The following is a 27,046-nucleotide window of genomic DNA, read 5'->3' as shown; positions in this document are numbered from 1 at the left end:
CCATCTTCCTTGGATACAATTTGCCTATCTTTTGCACTTCAACTTGACCCTGGAGGAGGGAGTCCCACTCTACCTCGAGGAGCTTTCCAGAGCACTCCTTCCAAAGATATAAAGTACACTGCCTGATAGAAGACCTAAAAAATATAATTGTGCCTCTCTATCTTTCCAGTAATGTTTCAATGCCAATTACAGACTGCACCCAAGGCATCTCACTCTGTATTCTGTCTTTGCTTACTACTGTCTGTTTGTAACATCAAATTTAATTTGGAAGGCAGTAACAGCCTGATTTCTAGTCTTCCTCCTAACGTCATCTGTATGACTTTAGCCATATCACTTCTAACATTTCTGAGACTTACTAACTCATCTATAAGATGTAGGCAATAATAAATACCTATCAATTTCACAACGAGAGTGTTCTATTTGAAAGACTTACTTGGAAATAGGGGGTGGGTTAGGATGAAGGGGACTGGCAGAGAAGAGAGGAAAACGGACAAGAAATAGACACTTGTGTTTCACTCTTTATGACAATACTTAGTACCATGATCCTAAAACTTGTGGAATAAAAGCTTAAAGATGAGAAATTCTATACACCAACTTCATTATTTCTGTGAACCAGAAAAGACTGCCAAGAGTTGAGCAGCAGACCACGTCACTATCACGTGTTCAGTGGGAGCACAGTCTGAGGACCAAAGACTTACCAAATACCACATTTAATATCTTGTGGGAACAAAATAAATCCTAATGAAATCAATGTTTAAGACAAGACAGAAAAAATCTTGCAAATGCAGCAGCTTGGCTGTTGAGGGATAATACTAAGATAGGGAACTGTTCCTTAGATCCATCCTGAGGATGTATGGGAGTTCCTGCTGCAGAAGAAAACGCCATCAACTCTGAGACAGGAGGTACTCAAACAGCCTTAAAAGGTAAGCTATTGTACCTGCTGTGGCCACAAAGCAAGTGCATAAGTGGCTCCTTTCTCCTATAAACTCAATTCTCTAGTTGCTCCAGATACTCATTTCCACCCCATTGTGACACTCTTCACCCCCTTCTTTCAACCCTCTTTGATTAATTTTACCTGTATTTGCAAGAATAACAAGGGAAAGAAGCAGCCTGTGAAATGATATTTTGCAAGTCCATAAAATCCTATGAACAGATTGAACTGCATGTTATTTCAAGTAGAAAAAACCAACAGGTGGTTCTCAATTCAAGAAAGTAAAAAAAAAGGACTCCAATTAATGATGTAGGTCTTGGGTTTCATAAGGACAGGATAAAGGATGACACAGCTTAGAAGAAATCTTTCCATGCAATTGACTGTTTAGCATGCTTTTTAGTAACTATTCATTCACTCTCTTTCCTAGTCATTCTCCTGACAACTAGTCATCTTCTAAAACTGTTCTTGTATCTTTCCTGCTTCTTTTTCCCTCATACATCCTCCCATTTATTTTATACACATATTTTAAATGTGTATTATAAATGCACACCAGTATTTCTGATCTTATTTCTGGATCATAAGTACCAAGTCCCAATTAAAAAAGATCTGGTGATAGGAAATCAATAAATTCAATAAATAGCTATTACTATTTTTACAATGGATGAATGTTAAGACAGTCACAGACATGTAAAAACACTAGAAAGAATAACAGTAAATAACACTGGGGCGGGGGGAGGTGGGGAGGATGACAAAGGTGGGAAGGATGATTCTTCTTTATCTGGACCTAAACATGGGAGTTTACCAGGAAAAGAGAAGCAGAGAAGTGCCCCCCGGGCAGAGAGAACTGCCTGACAACGGGAAGGAAAGTATAACCTGATTGGAAATGAACACAATAGCTTCAGTGCAGAGATTCAATGTGAAGGGCAAGAGTTATCATGGGCGTTTTTCAGCGGCATCAGGTCCTAATCTTCGCAAAGCCCCGCGAGGTGGGTGTTCGATCCCCATCTGACAGACAGGGAGCCGAGGCTCAGCAAGGTAAACAACCTGCCGGCAGGTGCGAGGCGGCGGAGCCAGGGGCCCAACCCCGGTTACCGCCGGCTCCAAAGATGATGCTCTTGGAAAAGACCGCAGTGCACAGCGAAGGCTCTCAGACGGCAGGCCACCGACTTGGTCATTTATTAAGGAAATAAAGGGGGGAAACACGAAAGGTTTAAAGACCTGACAGGTCACATTTTGTGTTTTCAAAAGTGGTCCTAGCGTGCAGATTTGCAGACTAAGAAGGGGAAGGCCGAGAAAACAGATGCAAAAGAACTAAAAGATACCGGGCAACATAAGCTCTTTTTCTAACGTAACTCTATTTAACTCTATTCGCAACCCGGCTCGCACCGCCCGGGAGTGCAGACCCGGAGGGCCCAGACCGCGCTGGGCCAGACGCCCCGCCTCCACCGCACCCAGGCCTAGGCTGAGAGCACCGCAGGCGCAGAGCACCGCAGCCCGGCCTCCCCGCGGCCCGGGCCTCGCTTCCTCACCTGGGCTGAGATCCAGCGGGCACCAGGGCTGCAGGCCGCTCCCGAGGCCCGGCAGCGCCACCATGACTGCCAGCAGCCCGCTCGCCGGCGCTGCGGTCAACTTTCAAAGCTCGCTCCCGCGCGCGCTCGGAGTCGTTCCCGCGGGCCAGTCACAACACGCGGAGCTTCCCACCGACCAATCACCGCGCCCAGCAGGGTGCCTCACATGAACCAATCAGCTCGGTCTTCTACCGCACGCGCAAAGGAAGAGGCGGGCCAAGGGCTGCGGACTCAGCCAAGGTTCCAGGGCGAGGTTTTTTTTTTTGTTTTCCCTTTGAAATAGGGGTTAAGGGATAAGTAAAATTCGAATAGCGCTTTCCCCGCCTCGTTTTTCTTAAATGGAGGGCACCTTGAATAGAATTTGAGACATGATACTTCCTGCAATAATTGTCACCTTTGCCCCCGTCAAGTGACACTTCGCGTGTCAAAGGGCTTCTGCCCCGTCCGACAGCAATGGAACGCTGTACCTGCCCAGAGGTGGACGTAGACTAACGTTTATGGGACTAAAACAATAGAGGGAAAGCAGGAACACAAAGCATTGCGAAGGGACGTCTGCAGTTCTCTTAACTTCACGGGATGTGTGGGCCCGAATGCTGGCAGGAGGCCGCAGCTACCATGTCAACTACGGGAAGACGCGCGGCCTTCCCCGGTGCACATGCGCAGTGAGCGCACCTCCCGGCTGCTCGGCGCAAAGGCTGCCGAGCAGAGGCGTGCGCCTGCGCGCGGCAGATCCGGGGCCTCGGGGCTGCAAGCCACCGCCCCCGCCCCCGCCCCGCCCCCGCCCCTGCCCCCGCCCCGAGCATCCGGAGCCGCTCCAGCGTCGCTCCGCGGGAAGCTGGCAGGTTCGCTCCGCCGGCCCCCCGAGCCGCAGGGCACCGACTGGCGGCCGCTGCCGGTAGCCCCGGCTCCGCACCGCCCCCTGAGTTGCGTTGCAGCCCTCGCCCCTCCACCGCCGCCCGCTCGAGCCCGCTGGGGACTGGCGCGCCGCGGAGCATCTGTGCTCTGGGCACCGCGCCGGCCCTGCCCGCCGTCCCCGCGGAGCGGGCAGCGGCGCCTCGCCCCCCGCCGGGCCGTGCGTCCAGCCCGCGGGCCTTCCCCTAGGGCGGCCGGGGCCCCGAGAGGCCGGCGCGCGCGGCCGGCGGCGAGATGAGCTTCTTCGGCTTCGGGCAGAGCGTGGAGGTGGAGATCGTGCTCAACGATGCGGAGAGCAGGAAGCGGGCCGAGCACAAGACGGAGGACGGCAAGAAGGAGAAGTATTTCCTCTTCTACGACGGGGAGACGGTCTCCGGGAAGGTGAGCCTCGCGCTCAAGCACCCCAACAAGCGGCTGGAACACCAGGGCATCAAGATCGAGTTCATCGGGCAGATCGGTGAGTCGGCGCCCAGGGCCGCCCCCCCTCCCGCCGCGCCCTCGGGCCAGGCCCCCGCGGGCCGGGACCCGGGCCGCTGGTGAGGCCCGTCGGAGCCCCCGCCCCTGCGGTGCGAGGCCCGCCGCGGCCCCCCTGCGGTGCGGGGCCCATCGCCCTGCCAGAAGGGGCCGCGCGCGGCGAGGCGTGGAGTGCCGGGCACCGGGGGCGTCCCTCCCGTGCCCCTTGGTGGCGGTACCGCGGCCCAGAGTGCCCAGCTGTCCCTTCGACATGCCTCTCGGCTTGGCTTCCTGCCCCCGGGATTTCGGAGTGAGATGCCCCAGCCATAGCGGGCAGGTGGGTGTGTGCGCGGAGCCTGGAAGAAGCACTGCTTTTGCTCCCTCTGGCCAAGGTAGCTGGTCTCCTGTGCCTCAGCTGCAGCCGCACCCCCGTGTTTCTCCTGGACGTGATGTGGGAGAGGTGCCCACGGGGTCCCATATCTCCCCTTATCTCTGGACTTCTATCCTTATAGATGTTTTGAAAGAACCCTGCGGTCTTCAGACCCAGCGTTTCTGTCTACCTAGCCTGTATTTATGAGGCTTCTTTATTAGAATGTTAGTTTTCAGTTGACTCGTTTTCTCCGTAAAGACAAAGAAAGGATGCTCCTAAGACTAAAATTAAATGATCAAAATTTCTCAATGCTCCAACAGTCTTTAAATATGATTATTAATAATTAGAGCTAGACATTAAAAGGCAGTAACAATACTGAAGATTTTGGAAGCTGCCAGTGAAGATGCAGTTGTCTCCAATTCTAAGACTATTTGGAGTCTCGTGTTTATTAAAACTCTCAGGTACTTCTGAAATAAGTTGTTTTTGTCATTAGGTCTGGAGTAGTTTCACAGTTAATACCCGTGTGGTTGAAAAACCTCTGGCAGATAATTCATACCCTATACCACATGCTGCATGTTTAACTCTGTTGTTAGGGACTTCCTGAGAAAGCTTGTTAAATGCTCGCTCATGCCCTCCGAGTTCAGCAAATAATCTGTTCTCCCCCTTTTTCAAAGGCTGGAAACACTGGCCCAGGGAGGAGGAACCCTGGGGAAGGGAGTCCCTGTGGCGAGTCTCTGCAGTCAGTGCTCAGCCTGGAGTATGTCCCTCTGGCATTTGAGAGAATGAAATCAGGTTGAAGACTGGTTGATCCTACAGGAACTTTTTTGTTGTTATTTCAAATCTAGAATATGAGTGGCCTTTTATGTACCAGAAACGGGTCTGAAGAGTGAGTTTCATACCCTTTGCTCTCTGGCTTCTAGCTTAGATAGGGTTTCTCAACAGCATGCTGTTGACATTTTTGGCCTTACAATTTTTTGTTGGTGTAGAATGTTTCGCAGTTCCCCCAGTTTCTACCCACTCGATACCAAAAGTACCCCTCAGTTGTAACCTCAAAAATGTCTTGAGATACTGCCTCATGTACCCTACAGGGTAAAATGCCCCCTAGTAAAGAGCCACTGAGAGAGAGGATGAATCCAAAATATTTTATTCTAGGTCTATGAGATAGTGAAGTCCTTGCATACTTAGCGTTAGTATTTTCAAGTAGTAGCTTTAACATCGCTGCATGGATCCTTTGGCTCTGTATTACCGTGTAGGCAGGCAGGTTTAGCCTGTGTTTGTATCGTTGTTCCAGGTAGCAATATCTTGTCAGTATGTGAAAGAAAACCAGAATGTCTGCTGCCCCAGGTATTAAATGAGCTGTCCAGGGGGAGTGGTGTCAAGGCCTTCCTCTAGTCTAAAAGAAAGGAAGTTGGAGAGGCTGCTTGCTGTACCTGCCCTGACTGATTTCTTGTCTAACTCCCAGAATAGCATCCCTGTTGAGTTTTCTCAGAACCTTTTATTGCTTCCATTTATAACTTCCTGGGCCCCTGAGCACTCTGGGCTGAATTGACCTTGGGACTTTGGGCTGCTTTCTTTCTTGCGAGGCGAAGATAACAAAATCGCCTTGTGAGGATGTTGAGATGTCGAAGGATCATGCTTCACGCAGAGTATGGTGTATCTGTGTCGTACACCTAAGACAGTATGCGAACTGACCTCAGGGCACCCGAGTGAAGCTAGTGAGTAATTTTGTTGAAGTTGTGGTCTTGTGGTTTTCTCCCTCACTGCACTCTTTGACTATGTATGAAGGGGGTGGAACTTGGTCACATTCTGAGAACTGTATGGATGACATACAGTATGGGACTTACTCTCTGGGGGTAAGAAAGTTGATTGATATCATTGTGCTCTGTGCACCTTCCTCATGGATTTCCCTTTTAACTCAAAGTTTTTCTTATAAACCATAGTCTCTTTCATTTGGTTCCCCCCCCCCCCCCAGAAGAGTTAGTTCCTTAGTTTGGAAATGAGGTGGTTTATGTAATTAACCTTCTTATCCCTGTGACTGATTTATTTTCCTCCTGATGAAAGTCTATTTGTCCCACCTGTGTATTCATTAGCAGGACAGCCTGGTACACGTAGGATCAAGCTGACTGCGTCACATAAACTAGAAAAGGCTCAGTTTATAATTATGCAGGCTTCACTAGGGTCAAGGCCTTGTAAGGACTAGAGGTAATATACATGAAGCGCAAGGCAGTAGAGGTACTGGTAAAGGTACCTACAGTGCAAGTGTAGCTCATAAGGAGGGGTTAAGATAATCATTGTCATTTCCTCTTTCCCTCTTAAGCTGGACCCATCAAGAAATTCCCAGGGGCTAGACAGTTAAAACACTTCACTTTGTTGTCACCCCAGATTCCTGTGTGGACTCTCCAGGGGGAATGTTCGAACAGGTTAGCCTCCCCTTTCATCTGCCCCCCCACATTGCCTTCCCAGTGTCTTCTCCTGGAAAGCACAATAGCCCAAGCAGAGCTTTACGGAAGGGAGTCTGCACAGGGTCCTTGCAGACAGCTGTTTGGACCCCTTTGTGCCCCGTTCCTCATAGTGGCCCAGGCCCTGCTCAGAAAAGCTCCTATCTTGATGATGATCTGGAGGTAGACAGGCAAAGGGGTAACTTTTGTTCCTGGTCCCTTCTCACTCCATAACTTGCTCTGGTAATCTCATCTGCAGCCGTGACTCCAGTGGCCTCTTATATTCTGACAACTCCCAAATTCTTTCTTTGTTCTGACCTGAACTCTCTTCTGAGTTCCATGCCTGTGTTTCTCACTGCCTGCTAGACATCTTCACCTGGATACCCCATCCCACAGGTCCCTCAACAGGCGTCCAAAACAGAAACCCCTTTCTCTTTCTGTTCCAGCCCTGCTGCTTTTGTGTTTTTTGTTTTTTTCCATTTTGGCTCATGTTACCTGGGTCCATTCAGTCTCAGAAATTGGGGAGTCATCTTAGACTGTTTATTCCTCCTCCCACACATCTAATTGGCTTCTGAGTTTTGGTCTTCTCCAGCAACTAACAGTCTTAAATTGATGTGAGAGCGAAACATTGATTGGCTGCCGTGTCAGGGCATGTGCCGTGACTGGGAATCAAACCAGCAACCACGTGATGATACCCTACCAACTGAGCCACACCGGCCAGGGCTTACTCTCCATTCTTAGTGCATTTATTATTTGTTTATAGCAAGTAGCCTTCTAACTGGTTTTCCTGCCTTTGTTTTCTCTTGTTTCAGTTCACCTTCTGTAAGAGTGAACTGTCTAAAAGGCAGCTCTAACATTGTTAGTCTTCTCCTTAAAATTCTTCTCATTAAAATTCTTCTGCTTAAAATTCTTCCCTACTGGGTAAAGGGGGAAAATATATCCAACTCTTTCCTGAGCTGGCCCCTCCCTTTCTCTCCAGCCTCATCTCTCCCTAATTCTTCACCCTCCCCACTTGTAGTTTCCTTAGAATATCGTGTTCTTTCTAGAATCTTGGCATTTCCCCTTTGTATGTGAACATCTTTCTGCAAGGCCTGACCTACCACCCAAGCATTTTTTTAAAAAAAAAATTTATTGAGAAAGGGACATTTTTGTTGTTCCACTTACTTATACATTCATTGGCATCTTGTATGTACCCTGACTGAGGATCGAACCCACAATCTTGGCATATGGGCCAGTGCTCGAACCAACTGAGCTACGTGGCCAGGGTCCAAGGTCTTAATCTGTTTGTTTGTTTGTAATTTAAGAGCTCTTATTCTTAAAGCCCAGCAAACATGACATCTGTCAGAAGGCCTTCCCTGCCCTCTCCAGGCTGACACACATGTCTTCCTTTGTTCTAGAGGACTCATTGGTTCCTCTTTTCAAGCAAGATATGACAAGCTTGTGATTTTTTTTTTTAAACTTTTCTATCTCCCTCACTAAATTCTGAGCCCTTGAAAGCCTTCAGTCCATCATCAGTCTGGTGGCTAAGCTCTAGTCTCAGTGGCTGGTACATAGTATGTGTTCAATAAATATTTGCTAACGGGATACATTGGTCAGATCTAAGAATTTGCAGAAGCTATTCTTAGATTTTTTTCCTCATCTCCTCCTAGATAAACCAGAGTTATTTTAATGGAAGAAAGAGAGAGTGCAGGTTTGCTTTGCTGGTTACTCTTAAGAGGCTGGGCTTCTGCTTCTGCTTATGGCGGAGGCATTGATGAGCTGGGTGCAGCCCTTACTCCAGGCCACTGAGAACCAAGATGACTCACTAACAGCCTGCACCCACATGTGCAGCATCTTCCCTGAGGGAACTAGGGTAAGGAGATGTTAAAGCCGGATGTCAGTTCACTTGCTTTTGCATCTTTCTTTCATTAGTTGAGGCTGATTTTCCCTGTATGTCAGAAAATAAGAGTTGTCAGAGCTCTGGTCCATGCAGGTGTGTACCAGCTGCTCATATGTTGCAGTTTGAACGCTGCCCCATGAGAATATAGTAAGGTCTTATTTATTTATTTGTGTCATATATCTTTTTCTGTTATCAGTAGGTTTTTGAGCTGCATTGGGATTCTTCCTGCACCTCATGTACTTTTGCTTATGGCTTGGTCTGTGTTTTATCAACGCCAACAGGGGTGTAGTGAGGATATCTCCCGTGTCACTCTGGCAGCTAATGGCCCACATTTTAAGAAAAATGCAATGTTGTATGTATGGAGCATTGAGGGGATTTCTGTCATTATTAAAAGAAAAGACCATTTTTCAGCTGAATCATGTGAAGAACACTGATGGCAAATGTAAAGCAGAGCTGGGCCACCGTGGTGACTAATGGGGTTAAATAAACCAAAGGTAATTAGGTCAAACTTGCAGAGGACATGAACACCCTCCAAAAGCCAACTGGATAATACCTGATTTAAGTTTTTAAAAATAATGCCTCTGGATCTATCTGAACTCATCAGCACCAATCAAGCCTGTATTTCTAAAAACTCCAGAGGCTTTCTGTATTTTAATTCATTAACCCATGAAATGCTAAGTGGAATGCACATTGAGATTAAATGGATTGATCCTAGTCTGTTAATAAGCTGTTGTAGGGCTCCAAGCCCAGCTGCACCTGGCTGGCTAAGAGCAGCAAAAGGATGTGACGGCCCTGCAGATTTCCTGGGGTCTAGGAGAGCTGAGTGGAGTGGCCAGCACGAATCTTAACTGGATTGCTAGTCAGCAAACAGTGCTTGGGAAACATGGTGCAGAGGAGGCTCCTTAGAGGGCTTTTTGCCTTTGCTTAGTTTCGTCCACGCCTGCCATGGTTCCGGCCCAGCAGCAGGTCTCAGTGTCTTTCATGGGATGGCCCTGAGCTGCACAGCTGGCTCAATTTCCTTCCTAAGTGGCAAATTCACTCCTCAGCCGTTGGTGGCAAGTTTCACCAGTATCCCTACTACAAAACTCATTTCCTCCTGTGAGACCGAAGACAGGGAAGTTACCTTAACAAAAAAAGTGGTCAGTTCCAACTTTTAGCTTGAAATGGCTAGTCCCTGAGGGGGTCCAGAAGAGCTAGGCATGACTCGTGCCTGCATCTTTGGGGAAAAAATAGAGGCAGCTTACTGTCTCTTTAGGATCCAAACCTCTCACTAAAACAGCCTTGGATTTTTAAATTTGATTTATGTGAGAGGAAACCAGACTTCCTAGCAAATAGCAATATATGGCTGCCGTTTCTGCCCCTTTGCCTTAACAATGTTTGCAAAAGCATTGCAAACAGCTTTTAAATTACAAATGAAAAAGCCCAGTTGAGCCCCACTCAGACCACACACTGATCACCCTTTTGTGACATTTGGTGAAGGAGCTTGTATTAACGTGTGTCCAGGAGGAAAAGCCTGAAGGAGAACGTGATGCTCCGCAGGGAAGGCCCTCTTCTGCCAGAGGTCCTGGCCACAGCCAGGCCCCCTGCTGGGGCAGGCAGACCGTTGCTAGGATCCTCGGAAGCTGGCAGCCTGACTGCTCTCTGAGCTCTCGCAGATCCTCCTCTGTTTTGTTTCTCATGCTGCCTTTGAGCTGGGCAGTCACATTTGTATATGTTTCCATCCTTCTTTTCCCATCTTTCTCTTGACTCTGGGATCTCCTACTTAAAGATCATGGACACTGGGGCCTTGCTCTGCCTGCTTTTGTCCCCTGAAACTATGGCCAGAGTCCAGTGCTTGGAACTGAGGCACCAGGTTCCCCAGTTGAGGGGTCAGGGCCCACGTAAGAGCCAGGATCATCAACAAGGGCGCAGGTAGCAGTGGTCCAGCAAGAGTAAGCAGAGGAGCCCTCGACATGGGCTGGCCAGTGGCTGTGCTCCTACCAATCACTGCGCATTGTTCTATTGAGGGGCACAGGCACAGTTACTGATTTTAAACCAGCACTGGTTGCATCTTCTTTTCCCTCAGCTTGTGACTGTTGTCTCCCGTTTAGCTTCTTGTGGATTCTCACTCACTACCCAGAATGCTGCCCTCTGCTGGTTTCATTTAGTATTTGGGACAGAAGGTGGATGGTAATATACGATGGATCAAAGTGTAACTACATGGGACATCAGCAGCAGCTGCACGTTCATACAGATGTAGCAGCACTGTATGTAACCACACCACCGCCACCTTTATGAGCTGGCTGCATCTTTATTTAGGATGGAGTTCCCTCTGCTTTAGAATGCCTCCCTGTGGGGGAAAATGGTTCCCTGTGGAATAGGTTTGGCAGGGCTGGCTCCTAGGGCAGCATTCAGACTAAAAGCACCGCTTGAAACCATTTTCTCCTTCTGGGCACGATTCTCCCTGAGGGCAAGGCTGGATACTGACTGGCTTTGGGGAGGTAAGAGAGCTGTTTCTTTGGCCCAGGATGTCTTTGATCCTGATTGGGGCTCAGACCTTATGCTGTCCAGGGTGGACCCAGAGTAAATGTATCTCTGCCCCACATCCCCTGGCACTTAGGTATCCCTGAGAGAAATTGCCTGCTGTGCTCTGAAGATCCAGGACCAGGCCCGTGGGTGGTTGTCCCAGACACTCCTCTCTGTGAACCTGTCTCTTTATCCCCAAGCAGCTAACAGCAGAAGTGGCACGTGCGCTCTGCCAGCTCCATTTTCCAGTTTGGTCTGTCCTACTTCAGGGTGCAGCCTGGCATAGGACTGGAGCCCAGAAATGCCCAAGGGGTGGACCTTGACTGTACCTTGGTCATGTGTAGTCACAGTCAGTATTAAATGTCTGCTGGGCAGCCGGGGTGGATTGGGGAGGATGCCGGGAATCTAGGCACATAGGCCTTACGTCTACCAACTATGCATAAAGGACTAACAGAAGCGAATACTTAATTAGCAGAGTACAAAGAAGTATAAAATAATATAGGACAAATGGGTGGCATGAACTTATAATAAAGAAATATACCAAAACTATTTCCAGGGGAGGTGAATTTAGAGCAATACCTCTCAAAGTGTGGTCCCTGAACCAGCAGGATCAACACCCCCTGGGAACTTGTTAGAAATATAAATCCTCAGACCCCCTGATTTAAACTAGGGGTAGGGCCCAGCCATCTGTGTTTTCATAAGCCCTCCAAGTGATTCTGATGCACATTGAAGCTTGAGAGCCACTGTTGAAATGGATGTAATAACATCAAAGCTTCTAGGTGAGATCAGCCACATGGATCAGCTAGCAGCTAATATTTTGAGTGTTTGCTATCTATTAGGTACTATTCTAAGTCCCGTACCTTCATTGCCTCCTTTAATTCTCACGAAACCTTATAAAGTGAGTTATGTTTTATCCCCATTTTACTAGGTCATAGGAATAGACTCAGTCCAGTAGGGGACCTTCTCTAATCTCAGCTCTGTAGCCAACCCTGGGACTCTAAGCCAGTTATTTAACCGAACTGTGACTCAGTTTCCTTATCCTTTAAATTGGTGATAAGGCCAGTCTTAGCTATCACGCAAGGTTAGTATAAAGATAAGATTAGTACCTATGAATGTTTTTTAAAAGTTACAAATATACTTTTAAATGTGTTTTTTAAAATGTAGTGTTTTTAATAGTGGTTACCCTGATGTATCCCTTCCTAAGATGCTGCCCTGATATCCTGAGCAGGATTATTTGGGGCTCTTACTGTGCCACAGGATAAAATGGAAGAGTGTGTGGAAAGGGGGAAGTGGAGGGAGACTAGTGTGTGAGGAATGCAGTGAAGGAGCAGGTCAGGAAAAGAGAGGGGTTCAAAAGCAGGTCTGTCTGGGGGGAAGGTCTTTTAGAAGACAGGTGCCTGCAGCCTGGAGCCTCTTGCCAGGCCCTGGGTAACTCGGGGTCTGATAGAAGAGGTTGATGCTTTCTCTCCAGAACTCTACTACGACCGTGGGAACCACCATGAATTTGTGTCCCTGGTGAAGGACTTGGCCCGGCCTGGAGAAATTACCCAGTCACAGGCCTTTGACTTTGAATTCACCCACGTGGAGAAGCCGTATGAGTCCTACACAGGGCAGAATGTGAAGCTCCGGTAAGTGGTGCCCCACCTTGCCCCAGAAACTACCCCATGTGGACCGGGACCTGAAGCTGTCTGTGTTTCCCAGGGTCTTTATTAGGAAATCGGGAAGGAAGAGTGCAGAGTGCAGTGGTGTGCTGGTAAATGGTTAGCCATAGGCTCTCTGGGAGGAAAAACCCCTGGTTTGTAGCATTTATTAATTTCTGTAGTGTAAATATTCCCACCATGGCCAATTTCAAACTACCAACCTGACATCCCTGAATGCAGAATTGGGGAAAGATGCACAGTAACCACCTTTACCGAACATTATGACATATGAAGACATTAAATATAAAGTCCCCCAGAGCAGAGAATTGCAGCAAAATAATTGGGAAGCAATAAATTTTTGGTATGCATTACCTTTGTTTAATATAATTCACTCAATTTTAAGTTTATATAATTTAATTAAACTAATTGCTGTGTTTAACAGCTGATTCATAAAATTCCTGAAATTCAGCAGTTGACTTTCATCAGCACATACTGACCCTCAGCCCAGGTCTGCTCACAACAGCAGTGTGACCCTGAGCTCTGTCACTCAACTTTCCCACTACAAAAGTGGGTAATAGGTTCGGTTCTAATTCTAGATCTGCCTGCTCCATCTTTTGGGGGATGATGAGAGAGAAAACGTAACAGTGTAACAAGTTCTTAAAAGGTTAATGAACACAATTTAAGTACATGGGATTGCTTTTATTGTTCCCGTCTTGGAAACTGAGATTAGGGACTGATTCCGGGGCCTCTGGGGTTAAAAAAAAAATAAATTAAAAAAATCCAGAGCAGCTGTCACTGGGATAAAGCAGACTTCTCCATCACCCTGGACACCTGGTTCCAGTTCTTGATACTATCTTATAAAATCAGCTTGTTCTCATCACCTGAAGGCCTGGGTTTAGGATGCTGCAGAATACAGCAAGACTTTTTTTCCTTTTATTTTATTTTTTCACTTTTAGTCTTTAGTTACTGTTGACATAAAATATTATATTAGTTTCAGGTGTACAACATAGTGACTAGACATTAATATAACTTACGAAGTGATACCCCAATAAGTCTAGTACCCATCTGCCACCAGCCAGTTATTACAGTACTATTGACTATATTTCCTATGCTGTACTTTACGTCCCCATTACTGTTTGGTTTTGTTTTTTTTTTTTTTTTGGTTGGTCGGTTTTAAAAAATATATATATTTGTTGATTTCAGAGACAGGGAGATAGAAATAGAAACATCAGTGATGAGAGAGTCGTCATTGATTGGCTGCCTCCTGCGTGCCCCTGACAGGGGATCGAGCCTGCAACCCGGGCATGTGCCTGACTGGGAATCGAACCTCGATCTCCTGGATCCTAGGTCGATGCTCAGCCGCTGAGCCATGCCCGGCTGGGCCCCATTACTGTTTTTATATGGGCAACTTTTACTTCTTAATCCCGTCCCCTTTTTCACCCATCCCCTTCCCATCTGACAACCATCAATTTGTTCTCTGTATTTATGAGTCAGTTTCTGTTTCATTTGTTTGTTTGCTTTTTAGATTCCACATACAAGTGAAATCATATGGTGTTTGTTTTTCTCTGTTTGACTTATTTTAGCATAATACCCTCTAGGTCCATCAATGTTGCAGATACAGCAAGACTTTTCTTCCCCTTCTTTCTCCCTGGTTTTCCCTCTTTCATCAGAAGAGTGATTGTAGGCTCTTCTTTTTCAATCTTTGGAGAGAGATCTAAACACTGACATTACCCCAACTAAAGGCAGCGTTTCATAATTGCATTCAGAGAAGGCAGCACCTATGTTTGGCTATGGGATTTATTAATATTTAATTTTTATTTTTTGCATTGGATTTCTCTTAAACATTTTTATGTTAGAAATAAAGGGTGTTGAAAACAGTATGGTGAGTTCTTAAAATATTAAAAATAGAGTTACCATATGGTTCAACAGTTCCACTTCTGAGTACATATCCAAAAGAAGTGAAAGCAAAGACTCAAACAGATACACAGGGTGGACAAACGTAGGTTTGCAGTTGTTTGTATGGAGAAAGACATGCAGGTTAGTGTTATTACAATAGCTTTATTAAGTCTGTTTCATGTACTCACAACTGTACACCTACTTTTGCCCAGCCCTGTATGTAGATCTACATTCATAACAGCATATTCACAATAGCCAAAATGTGGGTGCCCCCTGAATGTCCATGGACAGATGACTGGATAAAACAAAACATACAATGGAATGTTATTTAGCCTTGAAAAGGAAGGGAATACTGTCATTAGCTGCAACATGGGTGAATCTTGAAAACATTATGCTAAGTGAAATAAGCCAGTCATAAGACAGATGCTGTATGATTTCATTTATATGAGGCGCTCAGAGGATTCAGAATCAGAGACAGAAGAATGATGGCTGCCAGGGGCTGAGGGGAGGAGGAATGGGGCGTTAGTGTTGATGGGAACAGAGTTTCAGGTGGGAAAGCTGAAAAAGTTCTGCAGGCGGATGATAGTAATGGTTGCACAACAGTGTGGATGTGCGTAATGCCACTGAACTGTACGCTTGTTATTGGTAAAATGGTGAATTTAATCTTATGTATATTGTAGAGGACAACAAACCTTTTTTTCTACCCATCTTAGGTTCATTGACTGGGCCCTGCAAATTAGACTGACAAAAGACAGGTTAGCAAGAGAAAAACAAATAAGTTTATTCACATGTGCATTGTGCATATACATGGAACTCAGTAATGGGTAATGCGAAGGGGTGGTTAGAGCCTGGGCTTATGTAAGCATTTCACCAGAGAAATAATGACATTAAATAAATGACAATAAAGACAAAGCAAAGGGACTTTGAACTTCTAGGGGCAACAGATTGTGGGAGGTAAACCTGTGGGGGAAATGTGGAAGATAGGTGGTTTTAGCTAGGTTGGTTACGTAGATTTCTCTGGTGCAGTCTGGGCTGATGAGAGCCTGGAGTTGTCTCTGGTGATTAAGGATGGCCTGCTCTCCTGGGAAAGAGGGGTGATGAGGGTTTTTCTTGTGTCTGCTTCTTCTCAGTTCCTTTGAGCTCTATAATCCTTATGCTAGAGTGGCTTATTTGGGGGTGGCATACTCTGAACCCCTTCTACATTTTACAATAAAGAAAGGAAAAGAAAGGAAGGTGTTGCTGTGAAAATTAGATAAAGACTTTAGGATTCATGTTGAGAAAGAGAGGAGGTAAACAAGGGAAAACTGGCTAAGGGTGTTTTATAGAAGATGTAAATTTCAGATCAAGGCTTATATCTTATTGCATAGAAAGAGGGAAAACATGACAAGATTGTTTGGGCTCCTTTTTCTTTGTAAGCAGGGGAGTGGTTCTTTTGGAATAGTTTAAAGTCAATATGTGGTATTTGATGGGTGGGTAGAGTGTGGACACTAAACTGTTAAAAGGCTGGTATGACGTCCTAAGAGTTTTGCTTTAGTGGACATGATGGGACCAGGCAGAAAACCAGGAATTTAATAGACATCCACAGAATTTCCTAATGAGTGGAGATATAGACAGAGGGCTGCCAGGAGGAAGAGATGATTCATCCAGTTTTAAAGTTTGGGGCACTGGCAGAATAGAGAGGTGTAGTTCAATAGGTGGTTGGAAATGCAGGCCTGGCACTCAGGAATTCACTGTTGAAATCATCTGCTCAGAGGTAATAGCTGATCCGCGTTTCAAGGAGGAGAGCTCAGGTGTGGGGGGGTGGTGAGTAGGGGGTGAAGCAGGGTAATGCCCCCCTGTGGAGCCATGGGAAGAGCATTTCAAAGAGGAAGATGTGTTTTACACTCTAACATAGAAGAAAATGCCACTGGATTTGGCAAGTAGAAGGCTGGTGGTAACTTCAGGAGGGCAGTTTCTGTCGGGGGGGGGCGGGAGGGCAGCAACAAAGCCAGGGGTGAGGAGTAGCTGCCAGGGAAGAAGCTGCAGTTAGAACCTGATCCCTCAGTGACAGTTGGCTCTGAAGGAAGGTCAAGAATATAAGGCCTGGGCAGGGTTTTGAGGATTGATGATTTGGGGACTTTTTATAAACTCAAAGGAAGAAGCCTTTAGCTGGAGAGAGATTGGATATGGTAAGAAAATTGGAAAAGTGGAAGGAATAGGATGCCAGACAGGGCTCCCATTTTAGAGTCACTTGGGTGGCTTTAAAAACTGTTGAGCCCAGCCGGGCATGGCTCAGCCATTAAGCGTTGACCTAGGATCCAGGCGATCGGGGTTCGATTCCCGGTCAGGGCACATGCCCGGGTTGCGGGCTCAATCAGTGACTCTCTCCTCATTGATGTTTCTATGTCTCTCTCTCCCTCTCCTTTCCTCTCTCTGAAATCAATAAAGATATATTTAAAAAACAAACAAACAAACAAAAACTGTTGATGCTTCTGTCTCTTTCCAGAGCAATGAAATGTCAGGTGTGCCTGGGCATCAGGATGTTTAAAGCCCCTCCCCCAGATGATTCTGATGTGCGCCCAGATGGAGAGTCACTCAGCCAGAGGGAGGAGGGGAAAGGGGCTTAAGAGAGAGGTGCTGTGGGAAGGAGGAAGCGATGGGCAAAAATGCACACGTTTAGGCCCTAAGTGAGTAACAGCACAAAGCAGAAGGGAGAGAATTATAAATCTTGACTTGGAAGGCCCTCACCTTCTTAGTATAGTAAAAGCAGTGTCCTCCACTGAGAGGGGAAGGGGAGGCTTGGGAGCCTGAGCAATTAGAAAAGAGTTAGGAACAGATGTCTTGGGGAGTGTGACGGGAGCTACTGAGATGAGTAAAAAGACGGCCAGGAAGCAGTCAGAGCCGCACAGAAGAGAGTGGCCTGGAGTGTAGTTGATCTGGTTAGCAATTTTCTCCAGGAGTACTTGAAAGACAGTGGGCACTATTTAAGTTTTATTTAGAAGAAAATGTAATTAAAGGGGTGTTTCTTCCCTCCTTGGGTATTAGTATAGAGTTAAGTGAAGGAGACAGGCATGCTGGGGAAGGCCACACTCACGTGGCTGGCTGTAGAGGTCAGGTTTGGCACACTCTCTGACTCGCCCCTACCACGTCCACCCCCTTCCCTGAGGATCCTAGTTCAGCCAGAGATTTTCTTTGTCAAACACACCAGCTTCTCTCCCACCTCTGTTGCTTTGTTTATAAGATTTGCTCTCCCGAATGCCCTTTTCTCTCTCCCCCAGGCTTTGATTCCTGCATCCCAGTTAGCACTTTCCAGGTGTTCCAGTTTTCCTATTTATTTGCCCATCTCCCCTAGCGGTCTGTGAGCATCCCTTGAGACGGTATCTCTTATTCGCCCTGTGAATGTCTGCTGACTGAATAGCTGACTGAGTTTCTCCATTACCTAGTCCTCTCTTAACTGTGAGGGACTTGAAAAATGCTTCTTGATTGAATATTGTTGAATGAATGGGCAGGCAAGTATAAGAGTAAAGACAGATTCCTGTGCCCAAAGAGCCAGGAGCTAGCTTAAGAAATAAAACCTGCACACAATTACATGGTAGAGAGTGGTGAGGGCCATGAAGGGGACAGGAATGGCATGCACCTAGAATACAGAGCAGAGAATCACTTCGACTTAGAGCAGCATTCTTTTTTTTTTTTTAATATGTCTTTATTGATTTCAGAGAGAGGAAGGGAGAGAGAGAGAAACATCAATGATGAGAGAGTCATTGATTGGCTGCCTCCTGCGCGTCCCATACTGGGCATGTGCCCTGACCGGGAATCGAACCGCAATCTCCTGGATCATAGGTCGATGCTCAACCGCTGAGCTCCGCTGATCAGGCATAGAGCAGCATTCTTAACCCAGAGCACGAGCTCACAAAGGGATCTGGGCAAAGGGTCTTTGAACACCCTGGAATCGTAACTGCAAAGTGTATCGTGTGTAAGTGCATGTGTGCACTTTTCTGGGAGGAGGGTCCACAGAGGTAAATTCTCCAAGGAACACAAAGCCCTAAAGGTGAACCGCTATAGGGAGTTCTCTCAAGTGGGTCAATTTGGTGCATAAACCTAGGTAGCATGTGGAAACTGGGAGTGTTCCTTCACGACACGTCCATATTCTCCAGGTATTTCCTTCGAGCCACCATCAGCCGCCGCCTCAATGATGTTGTCAAAGAGATGGACATCGTAGTTCACACACTCAGCACGTACCCAGAGCTGAACTCTTCCATCAAGATGGAGGTGGGGATTGAGGACTGTCTGCACATTGAGTTTGAGTACAACAAGTCCAAGTAAGTGCCTGGGCCCTAGGTTGTAGAAGAACCATTTAGGGAGCCTTGGCTAGTTCATGGTGACACGCTGTGGCAGACAGCACAGAAAGAAAACAGGGAATGCATGTGCCAGACTGGCCAAGGTGACCAGGAAATCAAACCACATTCAACTTCAGCTAAACTGTATTAGGAAGGTAAATTTAAATTAAACATCCTATGATTCTTTCAGAGTCAAGCTAAACTAGCTGTAAGGCTACTGGTTTTGGATTCTAGGTACAGCTGTTTCCTTCCCCTGCTGAGAATCATCTCAAATGCCAGTCCATTATCATCTGTCTCCTATGACCAATATGTCCTTAGAAGGCAAAGTGAGGAAACCAAACACCGGCCTCAGTCTGCTGCTTCCTCTCTGAACTAAAGTGAATTGTAGCAAAGAATACCTGTGTCTTTTCATAAAGGCCTAAATAATTTTAACTGGCCAGTTGGGAAGCCATCCCTGTTTTAAACTGTGTTTACTGTTAGAACACGAAAATATTTCAGGGCATGTAAATCACATGTATAGTTCAAAAATGCACCTCAGCATCTTTTCAACATAGTACATTCTTGTAAATGTTTGAGGATCAAATGCGCAAAAGTAAGAGTGTATGCTATTCATAGAGCGACCCTTCCCACGGCCCTACTGCCATCCAGAATCTCGGGAGAGGAAGCTGAGCCAGAAGGCTCCCCTGCGAAGGGGTTGGGAACAGGGGCTTTTAAAACCAAAAACATACATGCTTCTTAGAACGGGGGTGAGGAAGAAGTATTTTTCCCCGTGTCCTGGCCTGGAACCAAGTGGCGTTCAATAAAATGATCACTGGGACCCAGAACAGGCCCTGCATGGCCTGGCCTCTGCCAATGGAATGGGGCAGGGTCCCAGGGAGGGAAGGTTGAGCAAGGCCAGCAGGTACAGGTAAGGCAGGGATGGGGAACGTCTGGCCCACAGGCCATATATGGCCTGCAAAATCATTTGGTCTGGTGCTGCCTAAGCAACCTCAGACAGTACTTGAAATTCAGTAAATCTAGGAGCCTTTTTCATGGCTAATTTTTAAGTTGATAATTTTGTGGGGCTCGCCGCGAATGGTGTTATAAATATCCAAATGGCCCTTGGCAGAAAAAAGTGTCCTCACCCCTGCTGTAAGGGAACAGGCTTCTTCCCCTTTCTCCTCACAGTTTCAGGGCTCTGTGAGCCTTCCTGAAAAGGAGCCACCAAAGTGCATGCCCGCCAGTGCCCCAGCCACCTGACAAAGCGGATGGCTGGCAGGCAGTACCACCTGTAGGAGCTCAGAACCACCATCAGCCAGCAGTGTGTTCAGGACCACATGTGGTATGTGAAAGACACTCAGAGAGCCTATTGCATGGCGTCAAAGACTGGATACTCCCAGATTCTGGCCCTGTCTATGCAGAGCAGGCCACACTGTGGGAGCACAGTCTGTATGACATAACACAAAGAGCCTGGCACTGTGAATTAGGTTCTGTTCTGCCACTGAGGACTTGGGCTAAGGTGAGCAGGTTCTAAAAATGTTTGTACCTTTGGTTCCTGAAAAATGAGGGGCTTGGATCAGGTTAGCGGGTTTCAAGCCCACACACAGAAAGAGCTAGTGAAAGAGGAGCTGGGAGCCAGGGCTCTAGGCCCACCCTCCACAATAGCAGCTCTTTCATGTTGCTTACATATTAATGCTTCTGTATGAGATTTTATTTAGAAAAAAGGAATAGTCATTTTATGAAAGTTGGAAAACCCCGAGAACCTATGATCTCTAAGCATTCTTTCCAAAATGCTGAGTGGCCTACATTCTGCTTTTGTAACTGTTTTTAGCTTCTCTACTTAGAGTGTCTGCAGTCTTCCCAATTAGATTATTAGCCTAAGTGGTGTGAAGTAATGGAGAGCCCTGGCTGGTGTGGCCCAGTTGGTTGAGCATCCGCCCGTGCATGAGGCCGCCGGGTTGATTCCTGGTCAGGGCACATGCCAGGATTGTGGGCTCGATCACCAGCAGGGGGCATACAGGAGGGAGCCAATGGATGTTTCTCTCACATCAGTATTTCCCTCCCCTTATCCCTCAATCTAAAATCAATAAAAACATACTTTTAAAAAACAAACAAAAAATGAGTCCTAACCGGTTTGGCTCAGTGGTTAGAGTGTCAGCCCACAGACTGAAGGATCCCAGGTTCACTTCCAGCCAAGGGCACGTACCTTGGTTGCAGGCTCGATCCCCTGCACTGGTCGGGGTGCGTGGGGGAAGCAGCCAATCAATGTGTCTCTCTCACATCGATGTTTCTCTCCCCCCCTTCCACTCTCTCTGAAAAGCAATGGAAAAATATATATATCCTTAGTTGAAGATTAAAAAAAAAAAAAGAAAAAAATGGAGAGAACACAAGTTTAGAAATTAGGAGGTTTCGTTCATATCCTGTGTCTGTCCCCTATTCAAATCCTGGTTAAATTACTTCTTCAAACTTCCTTAAGGAGGTTAAATCCTGAAGTCCCTGCTAACATTTACATCTTATGATTCTGAACTTCAGGTTTGGAGATTTTACTCTCTGCCTCGATGCCTGCTATGGGGCTGTGCATACATAGGCCACCAGAACTGCTGCCTGACCCAGAGAAAAGCATTATGTCACATGGCTGGATCCCTAACAGCTCACAGAGCACAGTCCTTGTGAGCAGAGCTCAGAGAGAAGGTGTGGATGGGATAATACACATGCATCTCGCTCTGCTGCTCCTCTCTGGCCTGTTAGGTCCTCAGCACACAAAACTGTCTGCTGCGGCCGTCAAGGCCCAGTTCCCAAAGGGCATTTTATGGGGCTTAGAGAGGAAGAGGAAGACCTGGCTTCTGCATTTGTGGCCTCTCACACATTAGGATACCTAAAAAAAATACACAAATACGAAACGTTTGAAAGTAGTTGCAGTACTGACCAGAGAGATTAGATGAGCCTGCTTGCGTGGGTGATGTGACATGCAGGAGAAACATCCTTTGAGTCGTATATGGAAGAATGGAAGGGACAGAAGTTACTTTGATTCAAGTAAAGAACATGTTGGAAAATTAGGCTACAGTGTGCTGTGGGTGAGAATGTTGGTGAGTGTGCACTGTGACCCCACCTTTAGTCAACATGCAGGGCAGAGCAGGGTACCCTCTCCTGAGACCAGGAAGGCCTGTAAGGGTTCGCTGCTGTACACACATCTTACCTTATTTACTTTCTCTTCCCCAGATACCACTTGAAAGATGTCATTGTAGGAAAGATATACTTCCTGCTGGTGAGAATCAAAATCAAGCACATGGAGATAGATATCATCAAGCGGGAAACGACGGGCACAGGCCCCAACGTGTACCACGAGAACGACACGATAGCCAAGTATGAAATCATGGATGGAGCACCAGTGAGAGGTGAGCCTCGTGGCCCCTGGCCCCCAGCACCACACCTTTCCTCCCAGGCCCTGGCACAGATTGTGGAGGGGCCTGAGGGTTCTACTGTTAAAGTGAGATCTCTATTGCCTGTAATTTCCTAATCTCTTAATTGTACACTTGGGGTCTCCGTAAGCAGGAACAGGATGGCTGAGTTTGTGACACTCCCAACTCCGACCCCACCTGCCCCAAAAGACCTCGTCTGTGGTCTGTATATGAGCTTGAACTAGAGATTGAATCTCAAGTTATACTTGTTAAAACAAAAAGGTTGCCAACTGGTTTAATATACACAGTTTGAACATCTGTTACTTTTGCCTGTTGATATTCTGACATTCTTTGCTATTGGGGGGCAAGAGATTAATACAGAATAGTCATTTTTGTTACTTAGTTCTGGCTCTGGTAAAATGATAAATTCTCTGCATTCATTCACCAAGTATAAATACTCTGGCCAGCACCACCAGGGGCTACAGACAGCACTGGGAGCTGGGTGAAACTGGTCCTCTCCCCCCTCCCAGAGCTGATGTTACTTCTGGGATGGGTGGAGAGGAGAGCTGTTGTTTGGAGAACCTGTGACTACCTGGGAGCAGCCATCACTGCCGTTCGTCATCGGCTTGGCTGCAACTAACAATGAAGAACGTACTGATTCACTCAGAAGTGCCTGGTGATGCCAAGGTCCAGTCCATGCAGGAGGAGGGTGTCACAGACTTAGCAGCTGGGAACACCGGGGACAAGACAGCACATTCTTGAGCATCACCATGCCAGGTCCTTGGGGAGGTAGGACTGAGCTCTCCAGACTCTGTTCCATTTTTTCACCAGCTGAGAAAATGAGTAGAGCCAGTTGTCATTTTCCCTGTACAAGTGAAATGGGGCAATGAGAAATGATACAAAACAGCAGATAATTAAAAGTTTACTTATATTTAGCTTTAGGCTGCATTATAGTTTTGAACTTCCTCAGTAGACTTACTGCCCTAATTCTGTTTCACTTATACTGGGAAAGGCATGATGTTAGAGCTGGAGGGGATCTAAAATATGATGTAGTCTGTTTCTGTAATTTTCCACATGAGAAAATTAAGGTTCAGGGAAAGCAACAGACTTACTGGTTAATGGAGAACTGGGACCAGAAAGAGGATGCTTTGTTTCCCAGACCACCATACCATCCTGCCAATCCATCTTAGAGTAGAGATGTATTTTGGGGGGCATGCACTAATTAAGATGGAGGAGGTGGCATTGAAATTGCTGGGTGACATGATGATTTTGCTGGGGTTTGACAACTTGCTTTTGAACACCCAAGTAGACACATTACATGTGATCAAAAGATGTTTGACAGTGCTATCCCTGTGCTGTCCATCCCCACTGCCATTCACTGGTCTTAGAAGATACAGCTGGACCTGGAAGGGAATTGCAGTCACATTTTTGCTTCAGCAAATCACCAGGCAGCAGAATGCAGCTTCCCAAAAGGCAGGACCATTGTCTTGAGTGTTCCATGCCATGCTCAGGTGGCATCTCCCTGCTCTGGTCAGAGGGACTTGGTGTAGGTAGAGTGGCCACTTTGTCCTCACTGATTCCTGCTTGGCCCTTATAGGAGAGTCTATCCCAATCCGGCTCTTCCTGGCGGGCTATGAGCTCACACCCACCATGCGGGACATCAACAAGAAGTTCTCGGTGCGCTACTATCTCAACCTGGTGCTGATAGACGAGGAGGAGCGGCGCTACTTCAAACAGCAGGTGAACCCTGGGCACCTCCTCCAGGCCCCCGGTGGCCCTAGTCACAGAACAGGAAGGGCTTCTTTCCTGCAAAGACCAGGCTCTGTTCTGGCAGGTTAAAGTACAGCACTAGCCTCCATGCCACTTGTTATTTTACCAAGAGGTGGAAACTGTGGGTTACCAAGAGTCCCACAGCAAGAATGAGGGTTCCCACTGGATACCTAGAGTCTGCTTCCTCAGGCCCAACCCCAGTAACCACTCTGCCCTTCCAGCTGAAACATCCAGAAGGGCCCTGAGCCAGGGGTAGGGACAGCTGGTATCTTTGCTGAGAGATAGGCAGAGGAGGATTTTACCTAAGATTCCCCAGGAGAAGGTTAGAGCTCCGGGAAACCCATCCCCATGCCTTCCTCTCATGCTGTCATGTCTCCCCTCCCAATTCTGCAGGAAGTGGTATTGTGGCGGAAGGGCGACATCGTGCGGAAGAGCATGTCCCACCAGGCAGCCATCGCCTCACAGCGCTTCGAGGGCACCACCTCCCTGGGTGAAGTGCGGACCCCCAACCAGCTGTCCGACAACAACTGCAGGCAGTAGGCCCCCAGGGCCAGAAGCTGCTGGGCTCCCACCCAGCACCCGTCTACCGAACACCAGCGGCTCGGGGAGGGGGAGGGGGAGGACAGTGTGATGCTCAGCTGACCCAGTACTTGCAGCCTGAAAGCAAATCATGTTTTTGACTTAAATTCTTTTTCTGAAGAACCTTGGGGGAAGCCTCCTTGGGTTCTGCAGCTGACATGGTGGTAGTGAGAGGAATCATCCTGGAAGCTCGTGTCTCAAGGAAGAGCCTCTGCCAAGGCCTGGCACGCATGTGGACTGCCTCACGTCACATAGGAAGACAGTGCCAGCATCCTCGCTCCAGCCTCTGGCTTCCGGACACAGGATCTGACCATGTCCCTGGGATTCGGAACTGCCAGTGGGGCCCGGGTAGTCACTTCTTGTCTTCCCCTCTATGTCCCTGAGGGAGTGGCAGCCGTTGGGCCTGCCCCATCCTAAGTAGCCGGGGGAGACTCGAGATTGGGAAGCTACCTTTTGGGGAGTCTTGGATGCGGTGCTTTGAAATTTCCACAAGCCACCTCCTTTCTGACCTTTCTCTCCCTGCGGGGACCAGGCACCTCCCTTCTCCATCTTTTATGGATTCTTGTTAGTAACACTCTGGAACAGCCTGTGGAAGGGCCTTTGGCTGACTGTCCCCTCCCCCATGAGAAATTCTGGCACAGATATTCTGAGGTCCGTGCTCTGTGTGGTTGGCAGCAGTGTTGAACACAGGAGGCCGAGCCAGCCACTGAGGAGGCCGTATGCGTACTGCCTGGTAGCTGTCTGCCTTCACGTCACTCCCGTCAGCCCAAGGTCTGTGGGGTCTGGCGGACTGTTCTGTGGCCCCAGCAAGCCTACAGGCATCTGATCTTTAAGAACAGATCCCAGGAAGGGGCGTTGATCTCTTGCTTCCCTAAGAGTGGATCCTCATCACTCCTTTCTCTCCACTTAATTTCTGAGGATTGGGGCTGGGTTTCAGACACTTGGGAATTTTGTTCTTACTGTTGCCCAAGCCCCTTCCCTTCCTACCTAACTAAAGGTATGAGTTAAAGGAGGGCAGTGGGGACCTCAGCAGAAGACCCTGCCACACAACTTCAGAATGATTCTGCTTGCCAAATCATGTCCTCACCTTCACCAGTTGACCAGAGTTTAGGGCCATTTGTTTTTCTTTAAAACAATACAGAAACTCCCGTGGATATTCTTGTTACTAGAGGAGGGGGCTTTCCCTCTGTTGCACTGCACCTGGGCCTATTGTAAAAAAAAGTGTGGAAAACAGGGACAACTCTTCCCCAAATTTCAGTACAATCGCAGGCATTTGACTGGGCAGGGCTCATGGATCAGGACCGAGACTGGAGAGAAAGGCATTTGGGAAAACACTTGAGGTTGACTGGGGGCAGCAGCATCAAGGAAGGTAAGGTGGCTTCCCCCGTGGTTGACCCCGAGTTCAGGTACAGCAGGCAGTCCCCATGGGAACAGGGTCACCTGTCCAGCTGTCCCTGGGTTTTCAAGGTTGGAGCTTGAGTGTATGGGGGAGGTGTGTTCTTTGTTCCCTCACCTTCAGAGCATGAGATTAGGCTCTGGTGCCCTTCCCATAGACGGTGTTCTAACTAGAAAGCACCTGTCAATTCCTCTGCCTCCCAACAGACAACACAAATTCATTCTCCAACTTTCTAACACCTGAAACCTTTCTTCTGGGAAAGCTAGAAGATAGAATTAGCTTTACTCTCTCAGGACCTGTGCACAAGCTAGATCTTGTTTTCTCTTACTCTGCCCTTGTCCTCCACTTATGTGCCCAACTGCGGGAGTGAGGGGAGACTCCTGTCCCCCTCCATTAAAGGTCCCCTGGGAGTGCATAGGTACTAAACCAAGCAGTGCAACTTGTAATTAAGCAGCTGCGGTGTTTACATGTTTCTTAATGTATCGTCTTTTCAATGGTGGTATTTTAAAAAAAGAACGCTTGTTTCAATTGTTGCTCTGATTAAAGGAAGCCCCTGTGGCTTGGAGGCATCATGCCCATGGTCCACCAGGCTCTGTGGTCTCTTCTGCCTCACACTATCTCATCTCACACACAAGGGAAGACGGATTCCACCCTGAGCCAGCAAGACACCTGCCCTGTGTCAGTGGCCCAGGTGAACGATGCTGGGCTCTTTATTAGTACCTGCTTTAGACAAGCACACGGTGGAGGAAGGCATTCCTGTTTACCTCTTCCAGCAGCTTGTCCTGAAACATGGTTTAAACCTGTGGGGCCCATACGACTCCAGGGGCTGTTGAGGAGGCTGGTGTAAAGAGACGAAAGTTCACTTCAGTGGGTGTTAAATGACAGCGCCCTACACCCTGGTATTTGCTACAGTGAAGGAAGATGACAGAGGTAGCCCTGCATCTTGCCAAGGGGTAAACGGAGCCAGCCAGGAGGTAAAAGCCCCACAGCGGAGTATTACACCACACCCAGTGCTG

At 47.6% G+C, this 27,046-nt stretch overlaps 2 protein-coding genes across 5 annotated transcripts in view; one reads left to right on the top strand and one right to left on the bottom strand.

Moving 5' to 3' along the window:
- NCAPD3 (non-SMC condensin II complex subunit D3) overlaps positions 1 to 2,644 on the bottom strand; it is a 60,585-nt gene extending 57,941 nt beyond the window's left edge. For 2 of the 4 annotated variants that reach the window (XM_081123373.1, XM_081123374.1), the window contains exon 1: positions 2,461 to 2,644. In XM_081123373.1, the coding sequence (XP_080979499.1) occupies positions 2,461 to 2,524 (64 nt within the window). In that variant the 5' untranslated portion in view covers positions 2,525 to 2,644. The remainder of the gene's footprint in view (positions 1 to 2,460) is intronic. The other 2 variants (XM_081123377.1, XM_081123376.1) reach the window with 2 other exon arrangements.
- A 660-nt stretch (positions 2,645 to 3,304) lies between these two features.
- Positions 3,305 to 26,613, top strand: VPS26B (VPS26 retromer complex component B). The gene is made up of 6 exons (XM_081122930.1): positions 3,305 to 3,868; positions 12,528 to 12,684; positions 18,726 to 18,890; positions 22,107 to 22,282; positions 23,883 to 24,025; positions 24,449 to 26,613. Exons 1-6 carry the CDS (start codon positions 3,646 to 3,648, stop codon positions 24,593 to 24,595), a joined length of 1,011 nt encoding a protein of 336 aa, XP_080979056.1. The 5' UTR covers positions 3,305 to 3,645; the 3' UTR covers positions 24,596 to 26,613.
- Positions 26,614 to 27,046: the final 433 nt, after the last annotated feature.

The sequence above is a fragment of the Miniopterus schreibersii genome (assembly GCF_964146895.1).
Source record: "Miniopterus schreibersii genome assembly, chromosome: 20".
Lineage (NCBI taxonomy): Eukaryota > Metazoa > Chordata > Mammalia > Chiroptera > Miniopteridae > Miniopterus > Miniopterus schreibersii.
Note: the sequence above shows the minus strand (reverse complement) of the source record. Positions and strands in the feature narration are given on the sequence as shown.